Below are 16,562 nucleotides of genomic sequence, written 5' to 3'. Positions count from 1 at the left end.
CCATGTTTATGAGGATGCAAGCCCCCTCCAAAGGGCCCAACAACCCAGCCGTCGGGTTCAATTGCCGCACTACAAGCCATCGGAGATGGAGACGCCTTTGTGGGCCACTAAAAGTGGCAACTGCTAGTGCTGCTCATCAAGTTCATTCCACTTGGCATTAAGTGCGCCCAAACAAACATCCCAAGAATGCTGCAACAGACACTGACAGTGAGATCTGTTTATAGACCCGGTCGGCATTTAATTGCTGGGAAAGGCAAAGGAAAGTGTAGATTGCAGCAGGGGTTTCAGTTGGTTACATAAACACCACACAGTAGTATTTACCAGAGTCCAATCCATTGCCCGGATTAATCAGGCAAAGAGCATGTGATTAAAGTGGCATTAGCCACAACCAGGACATCTACTACATCCTTGACCTTTAAGCCAAGTGCGGGTGCAATGAGTGGATGTGGATTTCTATGGTCTCTAATTAAAGCTAAGCATGAAAACACGTGCAGGACACAACAACAGCAATAATGGATCCGGGTCCGGATCCAAAAGCAGATCCATGGAAACCTACAATACCAGCTGTGTCCTCAGTGGGTCGCAGTTGATTGACAGGATGTGGACGACGACTACTGGGGGAGGAGCTAGATAGCTAGCTGGCTGGAATTCATGACAACATTCAACCGGGCAACATGCCATTAATCAAACGCACACACGTGAGCCTCTCCACCTGCCCGGAGCGACTTATTTATGAGGACATTTATCGATTTGCCTCCCGAATTGTTCAATTATTTCGGTTACACCTGGCCATCGAGAGCCGAAACAGCACTGCACATTTGCCACTGTATTGTTTTTTGTTTCTCCCCTTTGGTTCTGGGTCCCATCAATTAATTATCTTTTTAGCCTTGCGTTGGGCAACACATTTCCGCATCCGGTTCGGAATCCGATAGGTCCGGCAATGGACACCGACTGCGGCACTGAGGACTTTGGGCTCGGTCGCCGCCGCCTCTTTAATTCCATTTAGACCGAAGCTCCTGGCAGACTGGTGGCTCTGTTTATGTTTATCCCTGCGCCTGCACTGCCCTTGTTGTGGTAGTTGCTATTGTTGCCGGCATCGGCAGCGGTAACCCGTCCATCCGCTGTTGGTGAGTCATGCGCACTGGTGGCCAAGTGTTCCTAACGCTCCCATTGGGATGTCCTTTTGATGTGCAGGTCTAGCCAGCTATTTCGATGACCTGCTTCTGGTGGGAAGCGCACTTTTGGTAGTCACTGTTGGGGCCTTCTAAGGGTCATTGGTGAATCATGCGCAAAAAGACGAGGCTAACTACAGAGTGGCGGGCAATACGATTTTAAAATTAAATTTTCGGTCTTTTATTATTATTTTTAATTTCTATGAATAATTTATACATTTCGAATTGAGATTTTTTAAGAAATATTTTTGAATTAATCAATTCTAAGGGTTTAGTGAAATGGCGGGCACTTTTGAATTGCCTATTTAAATATCGCGCCAAACAGTGTTGGTTAGTGTGTAGAACACTAAGACTTGTTTTATCTTACCTAAGTTAAAAAGATTCGATTTATTTAGAAAGCTTACCCATTAATTGCCTTTTTTTAGATGGTTATCCTAACATAATGGTTTTCAGTATATGTTTATATTTTGGTATTACTTGATACGCAACTAAAAATAAAAATAGCTCTAATTGAATGCTTATATTTATGAAATATTAGTTTTTTTTAAATATTTTATTGTATTTTATCAATATTTTTTACTTCATTGATTATTTTCTGATTCCAACTCGCTCGTTTGGCCACATGCCCGCCCACTTGTTTGAGCGCTACTAGTTGATTCCGCTGTAACGAGTGGCAACAGCTGATCGCGTTAGATAATAGTATAGAATAGTGTTCCCCAAAATTAACATGGCTCTGAGATTTGTGGCCCAGTCATGCAGATCCCTGCTGCAACGTGGCGATCGTCCTTTGTCCTGGACCCGTACCCTCGCCCACTATCCCGTCAACGATGCGATGTTCGGTCTGGATGAAGATCGCCAAAAGTTGCGGGAAGTGGCCTTTAATTTCTTCCAGAAGGAATTGGCGCCTCTGGCCAAGGAAATCGACAAATTGGATAATTTCAAGTACGATAATGCTGGATTTATATCACAATTACCTTTAATTAAATATTATTTTTTAGGGACATGCGCCCCTTCTGGAAGAAACTGGGTGATCTTGGCTTTCTGGGCATCACTGCGGAGCCAGATTTTGGCGGCACTGGGGGCAGCTATTTGGACCACTGCATCATCATGGAGGAATTTTCCCGGTAAACATATACATATATTACCTATATTACGATAATCCTTATAAACCTTATTCTCCAGTGCTGCTGGTGGCGTGGCCTTGTCCTACGGAGCACACTCCAATCTGTGCATTAACCAGCTGACCAAGAACGGCACCCCCGAGCAGAAGGAGAAGTACCTTCCCAAGCTGTGCAGTGGTGAGCATGTTGGAGGTCTGGCCATGTCCGAACCGGGCGCTGGATCCGATGTCGTATCCATGAAGCTGCGTGCGGATCGCAAAGGAGACTACTATGTGCTGAATGGGTCAAAGTTCTGGATCACAAATGGATCTGATGCGGACACTTTGATAGTCTATGCCAAGACAGGAGGCAGCGGTGTTCCGGACAAGCATGGCATTACGGCTTTCATAGTCGAGACCGCCTGGGAAGGCTTCAGTGTGGCCCAAAAGCTGGATAAGATGGGCATGCGAGGCAGCAGTACCTGTGAGCTGGTCTTCCAGGATCTGAAGGTGCCGGCCAAGAACATTTTGGGCCAGGAGAACAAGGGCGTATACGTGCTCATGTCGGGATTGGACTTTGAACGACTAGTACTGGCCGCCGGACCCGTGGGTCTAATGCAGGCCGCTTGCGACGTGGCTTTCGACTATGCCCACCAGCGAAAGCAAATGAACAAGCTAATTGGAGAATTCCAGTTGCTGCAAGGAAAGATGGCCGATATGTACACCACACTGAGTGCGTGCAGGAGCTATTTGTACACAGTGGCCCGATCCTGTGACGCCGGCAATCGCAGTCCCAAAGATTGTGCTGGCGTTATTCTCTACACCGCCGAGAAAGCTACCAAGGTGGCTCTCGATGCCATTCAGATTCTCGGTGGTAATGGCTACATTAACGAGAATCCCACTGGTCGCATCCTGCGAGATGCTAAACTATACGAGATTGGCGCGGGAACCTCGGAGATCAGACGCTGGCTGATTGGTCGCCAGCTCAACCAGGAGTACAAGTAAAGAGAGATCGCCATCTCTTTTTCCAATGTAACCCAGAGACGCATTTATGGTATGACAACTGTGGCAATGACGTGGACCAACTCTACTACCTGACAGACTAAATGTTGCATTTATTTTTTGAAGATTTATAAAATCTGTATGTTTTATCAATGTCTATATGTATGTATATGTGCCTTAATAAAAGAAGTAAAACTTTATATGTTAAAATATGTTTTTTTTTATTAATTTACAAAAAATACACAATTTAAATATGCAACTGCATACACGACTCGCACACGTACGTATATACAAAGAGAAATAAAAGGCATTGATTACATCGAATAAAATTCACAACTATAGAACATAGACTGACTGCTCTACGTATTGGTGAAAAACAAGAGTTTTCTTACGTTAGAAAATAATATTTCATGTTTAGTGCACAGTAATAAATTGCATCGAAAATAACAACAAAGTGAAGAACCAAATTTGTTTGTGTTACGCTTATTAGAGATTAATTGTAATTTCGTTGAATTTAAACAAAAACTTGCCTCAATAAGTTCGCACATCTCGTATAAATATATATGGGCAATTTAATGGCAAATAAACACGTAGAACACAGATATACGAAAACATTGAAACTCGATTAGCAAGATTAGGTTGTTAATATTAGGCTGATTATATGGTATGGGTAGAGGCATATAGATGTAGTTTCGCTAGTGGCTAATTACAATTAATATTAAATTATTTCTATTAGTATGTTTATGGGTGTGTAAATGTTAAAAGCACTTTTGGCAATCATACAACATTTACTTAAGCAACTAGAATTGCTTCAATTGGAACGCTCAGTCCAATCGAAAACTGTGCTTTTCCGTCTTCGTCTCCGAACGGGATTCCGTTGTTGTGGTGAAGGACTTGCGCTCCATCACACGCTGGGTCATCGAGGTGAGTCGCTCCGAGCCTTGGTCAACAATGCTGATCTTACCGCCATCGGTGTTAAGGGTCATCTGCGAGAAACTTGACTCCAATGGCTTGACCGCTCCAAGTTCACTGCTGCTGCTGGTGGTATTATTGGCTGACTTGTCGAAGTTACGCGTCTCATATCTGCAATTTATCAAGAGGATTAGCAAAAGTGCTCAATAGGGAATGGGTTCAAGCGCACCTAGACGTGTATCCCTCGTAGTTTTGACCTGGATAGCCATTTCCGCCCGTAAGTTGTACTACGCCGCCCTGACCGAACGTCTTGTCATGGAGATCCTGCACACACGCCGCCAGATTCCGGTTTACAGCGGGCTTCTTTGGCACCGCCGGTGGGGATGAGTTTAGCGTTTTAATGCTGGACGACTCATAACTTTGCTGGTAGTTTGTGTTAGTGGGTGTGCCTGATGTGGTGGGTGCAGGGATTAGGCCATTGCTGCCGCCAGGACTACCTGGATAGGGCCTGGGCACGGCATTGGCTGTTAGCTTGGGATTAGGGCGGAAACTGTGACCCGATGTGGCGGTTTGCATGTTAGAAATGGTTGTAGACAGTGGTGGCGGTGGTGGTGGGAAGTCACCATTGGGATCATCCATCGGTGGATAGTTTGACGGCGGTGGAGACACCGCTCCTGGGTGATGGAAGTGCTGCGGCTGAGGACTGGCATGGTTATAGTAATGCTTCTGCTGCTGCCCACCGGACAAGTAGCTTGGCGAACTGGGCATTTCGCTGGATCCGTAGTAACCGCTGCGACCCAAAGTCTGTTATGGTTAGAGGTTAGAAGAGAGAAAAGAAATACTGCCGGTTAGATCGGTTACGTGTTAGATTTGCTACCCACACCAGATATTATAGCTAGACTACTTGAAAGAAATTGGTGCTTCAATTTTGCCATTCATCTCAATGCCAATTTCATTTGCTTTTGTGCTTTCAAAGACTAATAAAAAATATAACAATGTGGAAAAGTGATAAACGTGTTTCATACATTGTTCTGGCTTCTATAGGCGTACTCGGTGTCACTTTCGTCTGTGGTGAATCCCTGAGCGTTCTTCGCGTAGCGCTGCGCATGGCGTACATTCTTCAGAAGCTGTCGCGCCTCCTCCAGTTCCTTTTCCTTGCGTAGCACGGCGGATCGAGCGTTGATCTCCTGCGCCATACCGTCGACCATCGATGTGTTGATCTTAAGCGAATGTTCCTCCTCTGCTTCCAGGCCCTGTTGTGCAGAGTGCACCAGGTTGTCTGTGGACTTGATCACTGCATTGCCAGCGGCCTGAAGACGACGACCGGCCTCAGAGTTTGGATTAGACTTCACCTTGCAGGCAATCAGTAGCTGAGCCGTGGAAGCGGCCACCTGCTTGGCTGTGGAAATAAGCATCTCCTCGGTGCCCACTCCGCGCACCAGGTTCTGGGCTGCCTCCACCAGGCTGTGAGTGGCAGCGGCCACAAGACGAGCGGCCGAAATGAGACCCTCCGACCACTGACCATCGTCGGAGCTTGTTAGCGGACGACGGGCCACCTTGCCCGTATCGATGAGCTCACGCTGAGCAGCGTTCGCAGCACGCACCAAGGCAGCAGATGCTCCCATTATGCCCTTGGCAGCCTCCAAGATCATTTCGTCAAACTTCATGTTTTCGTCGAGTTCAATCTATGTGGTAGAGAAATCAAAGGTGAAATATTATTACATGCTGACTTGAGGCGAAAAAGAATGAAACAATCACCAATGGAGTTTAGTTAAGTTCTTGAGCTGAGTGTTTTAGTAGATTGGCGAGGGTCACAGTAATAATATGTTTGATTCCTGGGTGAACTTTTGAATGAAACAACCAAGAATATCAAACATATCTCACTGGAACCATCAATTAGTTCATTTTGAAGGGCAAGTTAAGGATAAATCAAGCACCGCTTATGTACTAGGATGAGTTTTCAGTTATATCACTATAGTTAGTTATCATTCACCATTTAAACTAGGTTTGATTATGTAAAGAATAGCAAACTAAGACCCACCTTGACATCGGCCTGACGGCGAGGACGCAGTGAAGCCAATTTCTTGGCGGCGGCATCGATGGAGGCGGCAGCGCCCAGCAGCTCGTTCTCAGCAATGACTGTGGGATCCTCGGGATCGATCCAATCGGAGCCCTTGAGCAGCCTGGCCATGGCCACCAGATCGGTGACGCACTTGGCCACGCGACGCGACAAATGCATGCGATCGTCGGCACTGCAGTTGTGAAGGATTCCACTGAGCAGATCGCGGTACGATTCCCCGACAGCAGTTCCTGCCTCCAGAGTGCGTGATCTCAGCTCCTCCGTTTCGGCACAGTTCCAGGCCACGGAGCGGCAGACGATAAGCATTTCAGAGATGGCACGGCGTCCCAGATTGGCTGCAGATACAATATCAGCCTGCAGATTGGAGGTTCCGGCGGCAACAGCCTTGGCCGTGGCGGCCGTCACATTCATGGTCACTCGGATCAGATCCTCGGGTCCCACCTGGGTGTTGCCAACTGGTGGGGGAGAGTGCATGGCCTGGCGGAATAAATATTTAGGTGTTACAATAAATTCCATACAAATTCTTTTATAAACTTACCCGAATCTCCTGCGAGATGGCTTCTACGGTGGCCTCCATTGCACGAGTTCCGCGAGTGTGCTCATCCTCGACAGCCTTCACAGTCTTTAGCAGGGAGGACACATTCAGCACCATAACCTATTCGTTTGCGAATGTAAAGAAGTTTTTTTGGGAGCAGAGCAGAGATGTTTGTGGTTAATGTTTTTGGTCAGTAAAGAAGTGATTTGAAGAGAGTTGCTTACAGATAGGAGAATGACTACGATTACAAGCTACTCTACCACTACATATGATATTCTACTACTTCTACTACTACGTTCTAATTGGCTTTGGCACTCTTACAAATCAATATAAAACTACAATATAGCAAAAATAATATTCCATTGATTTTTTATTATACGCATAAGTAATAAGAATTAGTTTTAAAAATGACTTGGTAACATTGAAAAGAGATAAATGGGAACTTCTAGGCGCCAGGTAAGCGTTTTCAAATTAAAAATTAAAAGTTTGCTGTTTTAAAAGTCTGCATTTCAAGAGGACTTCAATTCTCGTTGCTCTTCCCAGCACTTAAAAGTTCTCTTACAATCAGATTGAATTCAATTTCTCGAGTGGCGAAAATTATGTTTCATTGTGCAATGGAGTAATGCAAGTAGAATTTCGTCCCAGAATTTCAGTTGGCCATGATGTCGATGCTGCTGCTGCCGAGGAGGATGTGGCTGCCACTTCGCATTTCGGACTGTGGGTTAGTTTTTGAATGACCATTGTGGGCAGCTGTTTGGCAAACATCTTGAAGCGTCTGCTCGGCGTTATTTTTCGATTTTTTTTTTGATTTTGTTCGATTTGTACATACATATACATATGCGGATGAATGGAGATTTTGGTTTGATATCGATTTGATAGCAGATTGTTTTCCACAGCGAGCGCAGCGCATGAAGAGAAGGAGGAGCGTGGAGCGGTTTGAATTCGATTTGCATTTTTGTACAGTTCATGAGTGTATTTTTTATTTTTTTGTTCGGTTTGTGTGTTGTGGGAAAAAAAGAAGAGCAGATACGTCGAAGGCACAACGAATTAGCAAAACGAAAAAATACATCAATTTATGGATTTTCCCATTCGGTTTTCTTTTTACAAACGTTGGAAGTGGTGGGTGGTAGGTGGGGTGGGTGGACGATTGTTTCGGAAGGGTGGGTGTTTGGATAGGTGGGTGGTTGGGGTGCCTTGGTGGTTGGGAGAGCGCAGTAAGCAGCAGCAGCAGAGCCGAAAGGGATGGTACTGGCATGACCACGGTGTTAGAGAGCTGGACAAGAAGGGTGGTTGAGTAGCCGGGCGAGAAATCTGTTGTTTGCTGCCGATGCCGCCAGAGAATTAATGCAAGTAGTGGGCTTTTCATGGGTGCGTTCGGTTAAACATTGATAACATTAATAACATTAAAGAAACGACAACACAGAGCTGAAGCTTTAAAGGGAGCAGGATGCAGGATGCATGGGAGACGCCTTTTTAATTATTTTGCATTCAAAAATTCAGACAGCAGCAGTGGGTCCAAATATACACAGATACATTTATGAGGTTGATTTTTTTAGCGGGTGTTGGGATTCCTCTTTTTATTGAGTGTATGAGTAGATGAGTGCCAAAGCCATTTGATGTTTATTGAATTTTCAATATGCCACAGACAACATTTATGTATGCGCGGTACATATTTTGCGTGGAAAAGAAAAAATGATTATAAAAATAAAGATGAATCCTTAAAAATCCGTCCGTATTCCAAAAATGCAGTCCTATTTTACTTATAGTCTTTGGTCCCTTTTGAAACTTTATGATAAACCAATTGGCATAATTTAGGAGCACAAACCATAACCACTTGAAGTCAGTTACAATTTTGTGAGTAAGGATAAGAAACTAAAGCAGTATAATTCCCTTAACTGCATTATTGAAAGCTACATGTTATCAGTTAAGGGAATCACCCTGCAGATACTAAAAGCCACAACAACGAAAGCTTATTAGCAAGAGTTTAAAAAACTACGTAAGATCAAGAAAGAGAGAGAGAGTAATAGAGAAAGACAGGGGGTATAAAATGGGACAGGTGCAGCTTACCCTGGCGCTCTCCTTAAGATCCTGCATGGAGGGATCGTTGATGGACTTGCCGGAGGCCAACTTAGTGCAGTTAATCAAATCGCCAAGTGCAGAGGCTACATCCTTGACGGCATTGATGACCATGACCTGGGAATCGGGTTGGGTAGAGCCTAGCGAGCAGGCACCTCGCTTCACTGCCTCAGCCAGTTGAGCTAAATTAGAAACATTTCGTTTATTAGTAAGCTAGTAATATTTTCTTTAAATTGCACTCACTTATGGTTGAGACAGCATTCTGAGCGGCGTTGGCTAGCTGATCCTGAGTTCCAGCCGCTCCAGTCACCAGAACCTTGGTGTCCTCCACCAAAGCCTTTGCCGTTTGAAGTATGTGCTCGCGGTGGTCGGCAAAGCTTCCATCTCCATCCGAATGCAAAGTTCCGGCAGTAGCGAACATAATGGTTGTATCCAAGTCTCCAATGATGCCGGATACCGTGTGGGCTGCATTAATGCACGCCTGAGTTCCACGCGATCCCGCCTGCAAAGCCGCCAGCACCTGGGCCACCTTTTCGGACACCTCCCGAGCGCTGCGTGCAATTTCTTTTTGGGCACCCACATCGTTGGGTCGTGCTCCGCCGGCCGACGACTGAATCATAGAGCTCACCGATCGGCCCAAATCAATTACCGTGGTGCGAATACGCATTGCCACATCCGGCGAGGAAGTGGTTGTACTTGCTCCAACGGAGTCCTGAGTCAACTGTTGATAGTTTTGTGTCATGTCCACGGCGAGTTGAGGTAGAGCCGATGGTTCAACGCTGCTCTTGGCGTTCATCTCGTTGGCCAGACTGGCGATTTCCTTTGCTCGCGCCACCATTCGCGTCTGGTAATCAACAAAGGTGTCCGAGTACGAGGCGTTCAGCAGGGACTGCCGCTTATCGGTTAAACGGGTGATGGAACGGTTCACCTGCTCCATCAATCCGGTCACGATGCCCGTTTCTGCATTGATCTTCTCCACGGTTTGCTGCAGCTCCTGAATGGCCTCCCTTGTGCCATCGATTGCATCATCCAGTCGGGGATGGGCATGAGTGGCACGAGGATTGCCAGCCGAATCCTTGGCCGATTGGACCAGGGTAATGGCACTTTCCACCACCGAACGGGTCTGCTGAATTAGCGACATTTGCTGTTGACTGTGAACAATGTGGGTGCAAGCTCCAATTGCTCCATTAACCATGGGCACCACATAACGCGAGATTTCGCCCACAGCGTGACCAAGTTGTTCGGCATTGTTCTTGCCAGCCACACGAATAGGTTCCAGTTTGTCAATAAGCTCGGAAGCAGAGTTCATCGTCTGGCCACTGAATCCGTGCAAGTTGTTATCCCGTCGCTGACTGAGACCCTGTGCATTAACGGCAAGGGCACAACTGTCCAATTCTCGCGTACATGTGCCCAGTGTGTGGAGCACCTGTTCGCACTGTGCCTGCCCAGGCGCCTTGTCGCGAATATTGTCCACCAATCGCTTTACCGACTCCGAAACCGGAGTGGAGTGCATGGAGAGCTGTTGCCACACTGGCGGATTATCGGGGGTTAGGGCCAATGACTTGGCAGCCTTGACCATCTCTACAACACCATCGATTACACCGCGACCCGCTTGGATGACTGGCTCCTGGGCTTTCCTGCCCTCCGCAGATATCTTCGCTGGCACTGAACTGAACTCTGAACTCGAAGCATACTGACGCACAGCCTTGACAGCTTCCAATAAAGGATCCACCAGACGCTCTCGACTTCCGCCAGCCGGCTGCTCCTCAATAGCCTTGATAGCCTGCACCAAGTCCGAAGTAGCCGTGGCCACTTGCTTAGCCAGCACAATAAACTCGTTCTTGGCCACAGGGTTCGATGTGTTCATCGAGGCCTGACGGCAAATGGAGCACAGATAACTGGTGTGCTTTGCAATCACCGTAAGGGCAGAAATCATTTGCGGCTTAGTAGACTGCTGGCTGCTCACAATGTCGCAGTGCTGACGGATTCCCTGGTAGGCCCAAGTAAGCTGGGCTTGGTCGATGATTCCTGGTCTTCCTGCGACACTTGAAGGATGCGAAACTCCAATCAAATAGGCGGCCTGCGATGAGCTCTCGATCAATCCCTGAATGGAGTCGTTAACGTTATTCACCGATTGACTAAACTCCACATGCTGCGACTGCTTGGCATTATTGATCATCTCGGAGATAGCATAGCCAAGGTTCCTTGACTTTCCAGTGGCCTGTTCCACGCAATCGAAGTATCCCAACTCGTTGATAGGTTCATGAGGATAGTCCAACATGAGACGCAAGGCTTCAATGTTGCGCATAGCGTTGTCGCACTCCTTTTGTCCGGGAGCGGATTGGATGCTGGCATCAACCAACTGATTGATACTCTCGGTCACTCCTCGGGCAGCGGCATGCAGCAGGTTCTTAGCATTAGGCTGACCGGGATCGGCGGCAATCGACTTTGCCGTCGAGAGGAGAGAGCATGATTGAGTGGAGACATGACGCAGGGACTCGATCATATGCGAGCGCACCTCCTCTTCCTGCGTTTGGCCGGCCATTTCCATGCTGACGGACAATAGATCCCGATAGTTGGCAGCAAAGTTTTGGCTACTCTCGGCCAGCAAAGCGGGAGAGGAATACGACACCACAATCTCACCACCGGCGCTGCTCAACTGCTCTGCCACTTGTTTAAGTTCCGACTGCAGAGTGGCATATGGACGGCTTGAAGGTGGGAATTCACTCATTGATAGGATTTCACTCAATTCGCTGACATTCCTCAAAGCCACATCCACTTCTCGCTGTCCGGGAATGCAGTCAACGGTGGCGGAAAGGGCTCCGGTGACCTCTCGTCCAGCTTGAGACAAAGCTTCCGGGTTAGTTGCTCCCTGCAACGTGCGTTGGGCCTGCTCAATGAGTCGCGCCGAGCTGGTAACCACATCATCAGCACAGTCGATGATTGCTGGATTCTGTGTTGTGGCCGCCACTCCGTGTACGCTCCTGGTGAAATCGCCCAATGCCAGGGCAGTGTCCCGTCCAGCAGCTCCAGCGTAGCTGCGCTGGTTGTGTAGCACAGAGGAGAGCAGTTGGCTCAAGGCGATTCCCACGTTCTTTGCCGATTTTCTTAGCTCATCGGCTGTATTCTCCACGGTTTGTCCCGGCAATGGACGCAACTGCCCGGCGATAGCAGCCTGGCGTGTATCATCCAACACGTCATGCAGTTTGCGCACCTCCTCTAAGGCTGACTCCAGTTCCTGACCACCACAGGCATCACGAGCACGCTGTGCTACCGAATGTAGCTCCGAGACACATTGTCCCAAGTGCAAGGCACCCTTGGACAGTTGGGTAGCGGATGGAATATCAGTGACAGTGGGCTGTAGAGCCCGCGACGATTTTGACACCTGCAGAGCAGGTTCAATGAACTGTTCAGCAGCCTCGATGAGATTTAGCTGGGCATTAGGGTCATCGGGTTGGGCACGGGTTGTTTTCAACGAGGTGACTAGTCGTGGGATAGTGTCCGCCACTCGCTTGCAATCCTGCAGAAGGGTTTCCTTAGTCTGATGGTCTTGGCTGTGCTGGACTGCGTTCTGAGCCGCCGAGATGCACTGAGTAGCTGCTGAGGCTGCTTGCTTCGAACAGAATTCCAATCGCTGGATAAGTCCACGTTTCATCGCAGGCGTGTTAGCCGCAGTAGTGGTGATCTCCCGAAGTTCCTCCGCTGCCTTACGCAAAGCGTTTTGGTTATCCGAATCATGCGGGTTGGATGAGCAGAGACGAGCGGCCTCTACCAACTTAGCAGTGGCATCCGCCAGCTGCTTGGCGGCGGACAACAGATGACGCTTCATGTCTGCATCCTGTTGCTGATCCGCTTCCCCCTTGATGCTCTGGATAAGCTGAGCAGTTGTTTGTCCAAGGGTACGTGCATGGCGCACCATCTCCTGGGGATCGTGAGTGGATACCAGAATATCAGTGCCGATTATCACGTTCTCCACGGGGCTCAATTCGGTGCTGGTGCGATTGGCATGCTCCCTGGAGCTCAGCTTTACGTGCTCCAGCATATCAGTAAGGCTCTTGGACACGTCACGAGCCGCTGCAAGGAGATCGGCCTTCAGCTTAGGGTCATTGCTGGCTTCATTGCAGACCTCGCACAAAGAATTGACGGCTCTGGCCACATTTTTGGCAGCCGCTTCGAGTTGCTCACGACAGGCAGCATTGTGTAGCGTTGGTGCCACCACCTTGGCACAAGCCACCAATTGACTCGTAGCCAGGGCACACTGACTGGCAGCTCCAATAACACGGTTCCTGGCCTGTTCATCCTCACAGTTCGCGGCAATGTTCTTAGCACGCAGCACAAGGGCAGCAGTGGTGTTGGCCACCGCCTTGGCCAAGGCTAGGAGCATGTCGTGGAGGTCACGGTTCTCGGGTACCTCTTCTTCGGCAATAGTGCTGAGTACATGAGTTGTAGCTTCACCCACTCGACTCGCTGCGTTGATCAGATGCTGTGGCGGTTCCTTGCTCTCTGGTTCGGCTGCCTTGAGGAGATCACTGAAGGCGTTGCACAAGTTGCGGGCGGCCTCCAGCAGTTGGTCACCATTCGTGTCGTTCTCCATTAAGGCGGCAATAAGACGCACTTCCTTGGTCACCTCCGGAATTGTTTGGGCGATCTGGGAGACCGAGGCCGAAATGGCTTCCGTATCCACTTCATCCGGATGAGAGGCGGTTATAATTTGGGCAGTGGCAGCGCTCATGGTGGCCACATGACTGCTAACCGCCTGCTTGGAAGTGTCCAAGGTGTTCTCACGCCATTCAATAGAGCGCAAATCGCTGCCAAGCTCTTGGATGGGTGCCTGGAAAGAAACGAAACTGCGTATTAGATAACTTATACTTTAGAAAAGTCAATTATCTTACCTTGGTGCGCAGCTCTTCGTCAGCGCGAATCAAGACATCCTGACCAGCGGATATGTAACCCAGCAGAGCTCGCTGTGGCTCCGTCAGATTTACAGAACTAATGCGAACTTCCTTAGTCTAAAGTAACATATTTGAAATGAAAAATTAGTATTTGCGTTTGAAGGAACTCTCTCCAGCAAAATGCATACTTTGTAAAACATTGGATGACCACTGGCTTTATTTTGAAATTGCAGCATGTCAGGAGATAGGAATTAGAGAAATGATTCATGTTAGTTCGATTTAGATGGATGGGATTATGGTTTTGTGGATCAGATTTAGTTGTTAGGCTAGTGTTACAAGTATGTGCAGTGGCAACGTAAGCAAAATGCGTGTGAAATAAATAAATGGCTGAGTGTAAATAAGTGGAGTTAATGAAGAATGCTTGGTGGCTTTGGGCTGAGCATGGAGGTGTGATCTACTCACCGTGGGGGGCTGGTGGGCATGGTTCACCTGGCCGACGAAGGCACCGTACTGCACGGTCTGCACTTCATTCTCCATATAAGAGCGCTCGCCTATGTTTCGATTCGTTGAGCGGAATTCAGAGGGGATTGGTAAAAGAAATAAAAATATAAATTAGCATTTACAAGATAAGCAATAATAAAATAAATAAGCAGAAAGCTAATACATTGCATCTAAGAATTTATGTGGAGTCGCAAAACCTTAAGTACAATTTTATAGGTTTAGTCTCCAAAGATATTTTTGTGCTTTTATCCTTATGATGATAATCAAAGATATTTGGACTTTAACTACTAAGCTTTTACTTTAAATGAAACACCTTCTTAGAAACCATCTTCAGAATGTACTTCATTCATCCAACGTACAAATTGAATAAAAGCATTTACATTTAAACGAATAATAATCAGCTCAAGCTAAAGTGCTTTATATTGTTACAAGGCAATTAAAACTTACCGTCATATGGACGCATAATGCCTGGATGAGCCAAGCTCTCCACATTTAGTTGCTCCATGCGATTCGTTTCGTGTTGCAAGAATGTGGCTCTATAATATAAATAGAGGAATGATTACAAATCTATATTACTCACACTAAGCAGCTTTACTTACTTGGATGGTGCCACTGACTCTTCCACCATTGTGGATCCCTCATCGCCTTCGATGCCGAAATGATCCTTGGTTTGCTTCTTCTTAAGAATAATATCGATGTAGCCAGCAATAAGCTGGACAATCTGCTCGGCCTCCGTCGTCTGCACCGAGTAGTATTGATTGGCGTAGTCGCCAAAGTCCAGGGTGAAGGTGTTTGGCGAGGCGCCCCAACGTCGTACTGTTGTCAAGGGCCACGAGATCAAAATCTCTTTGGTGTGCTCGTCTAGGCGCAGCACCGAATCCTTGGTCACTCCGAGTAGACGGGGAACAAGCTTGTTTTTGCCATTCATCTTCTCCTTGACCAGAAAGAAGGTAACGCCGTAGGTGGGCAACTCCCGGGCGGTCTTAGTGTACAGGACTTTGGCGTCGATTTCGGATAGATCCACATGCTTTCGGTGCTCCGAAAAGATTTTCTTCTCGATTCCCTTGGTGCGAACATAAGACTGAGGCAGGAAGTCCTTCAAACTACATATAAAAATTTTGTTTAGATAAAGTACTGGACATTGGATAAATCTTTAACTCACTCTAGAAATCCGGTCTTGTGCTTGGCCTCATTATGCGGTCCAAATTGAATGTGCACTTGGATGCCAGCAAACTCGCAAGCTAAGGAATTTATAATTATTAATACAATATTCTTGGCAGCATAAAACAAGGGACCCACCTTTGTCTTGAGTGACAGGATGCGTTCCATCCAGAATGGCATCCCTGGCTTGGACATACAGCAAGTTCAATTGCACGGGGTCCCGAGAATCGATATTCTGATCCGAGAAGAAAAAGCGCCGACGGAGCAAAACAGTTTCTGCCTCATCTATTCCCTGCTCTCGCAAGGTGCGGCTCACATCCACCCAGTTCACTGAAAATAAAACCCCATTGTAATGTTTTACTTTTTGCGGACTAAAACTAGTTACTTACTTTCGTCGTCCGTCTTTAGTTTCTTGCGCAAACTCTCCATTTTGGCATCGCGATCTTTCTCCATAATCTTTCGCTTAAGGGTGAGCGTTCCAAACTTGTTGTCCGGCAGATTCTCATTCTGCGCCTCGTTGTCCTCGCGCACCAATCCATATTCCTCATGATTGGTGATGCCGATCTTTGTGCAGATGACCACCATAAGCTGCGACACCGGCTGGGAGTCATCCACCAGAATGGTCTTTACAGCGCCATCCAACATGCGAACACGTAGGGTTCGCGTCTTGCGGCGATACTCCAGCGTATCCTGGTTGTGCAGTATGTAGTAGCCCAGGGTGCGTCCCGGTTCCAACCAAACCCCCTGCTGGTTCTGCTCGTCAGAGATAAACATTCCATATTCGCTGGCTATTAAAAAAAAAACACGAAAAATCATTGATTTAAAAATGAGATTGCTTGAGAAATTAGTCTTCACATACGTTGTCCTTGCACTGCCTCGGCGAACTTATCGCGAATGACCTTGCAGGCATCGAAGACTGTGGTGTTGGGCTGGAACTGTATGGTCTTGGTCACCCGACCACCCTCCAGTTGAATGCGCAGCGATAGTGTGGACATTCTGGCGTCGTCTTCGCTGCTTCACTTCGACTTCCGCTGCTCCTTTTCTTTTACTTCTCTCTCCTCCGCTTCGTCGTCGTTTCCTTGGGTAAACTTCCAAGGAAGTGAAAAATGCAATGGGCACTGCAAAAATAAGA

At 47.4% G+C, this 16,562-nt stretch overlaps 2 protein-coding genes across 5 annotated transcripts in view; one reads left to right on the top strand and one right to left on the bottom strand.

The window, feature by feature from the left end:
* The first annotated feature begins 1,839 nt into the window (after window positions 1–1,839).
* LOC117141424 (isovaleryl-CoA dehydrogenase, mitochondrial) lies at window positions 1,840–3,483 on the top strand. Its single transcript, XM_033304856.1, has 3 exons — window positions 1,840–2,114; window positions 2,171–2,296; window positions 2,355–3,483. The coding sequence occupies exons 1-3, from the start codon at window positions 1,900–1,902 to the stop codon at window positions 3,274–3,276; spliced, it is 1,263 nt and encodes a 420-aa protein (XP_033160747.1). The 5' UTR covers window positions 1,840–1,899; the 3' UTR covers window positions 3,277–3,483.
* A 344-nt stretch (window positions 3,484–3,827) lies between these two features.
* Window positions 3,828–16,562, bottom strand: part of LOC117141423 (talin-2) — a 29,158-nt gene continuing 16,423 nt past the window's right edge. For 2 of the 4 annotated variants that reach the window (XM_033304852.1, XM_033304853.1), the window contains exons 3-17: window positions 16,290–16,548; window positions 15,820–16,218; window positions 15,569–15,760; window positions 15,432–15,510; window positions 14,869–15,372; window positions 14,717–14,805; window positions 14,231–14,319; window positions 13,769–13,885; window positions 9,120–13,707; window positions 8,868–9,058; window positions 6,804–6,920; window positions 6,227–6,742; window positions 5,211–5,870; window positions 4,415–4,989; window positions 3,828–4,356 (exon numbers count right to left, since the gene is read on the bottom strand). In XM_033304852.1, coding sequence (XP_033160743.1) covers window positions 4,098–4,356; window positions 4,415–4,989; window positions 5,211–5,870; window positions 6,227–6,742; window positions 6,804–6,920; window positions 8,868–9,058; window positions 9,120–13,707; window positions 13,769–13,885; window positions 14,231–14,319; window positions 14,717–14,805; window positions 14,869–15,372; window positions 15,432–15,510; window positions 15,569–15,760; window positions 15,820–16,218; window positions 16,290–16,425 — 8,511 coding nt within the window. In that variant the 5' untranslated portion in view covers window positions 16,426–16,548 and the 3' untranslated portion in view covers window positions 3,828–4,097. Of the gene's footprint in view, window positions 4,357–4,414; window positions 4,990–5,210; window positions 5,871–6,226; window positions 6,743–6,803; window positions 6,921–7,381; window positions 7,576–8,867; window positions 9,059–9,119; window positions 13,708–13,768; window positions 13,886–13,956; window positions 13,983–14,230; window positions 14,320–14,716; window positions 14,806–14,868; window positions 15,373–15,431; window positions 15,511–15,568; window positions 15,761–15,819; window positions 16,219–16,289; window positions 16,549–16,562 lie in introns of those variants that run through there. The other 2 variants (XM_033304854.1, XM_033304855.1) reach the window with 2 other exon arrangements.

This window comes from Drosophila mauritiana, chromosome 3L (genome assembly GCF_004382145.1).
Source record: "Drosophila mauritiana strain mau12 chromosome 3L, ASM438214v1, whole genome shotgun sequence".
In the NCBI taxonomy this organism is placed as follows: Eukaryota; Metazoa; Arthropoda; class Insecta; order Diptera; family Drosophilidae; genus Drosophila; species Drosophila mauritiana.
This window is presented reverse-complemented; position numbering and strand designations above follow the sequence as displayed.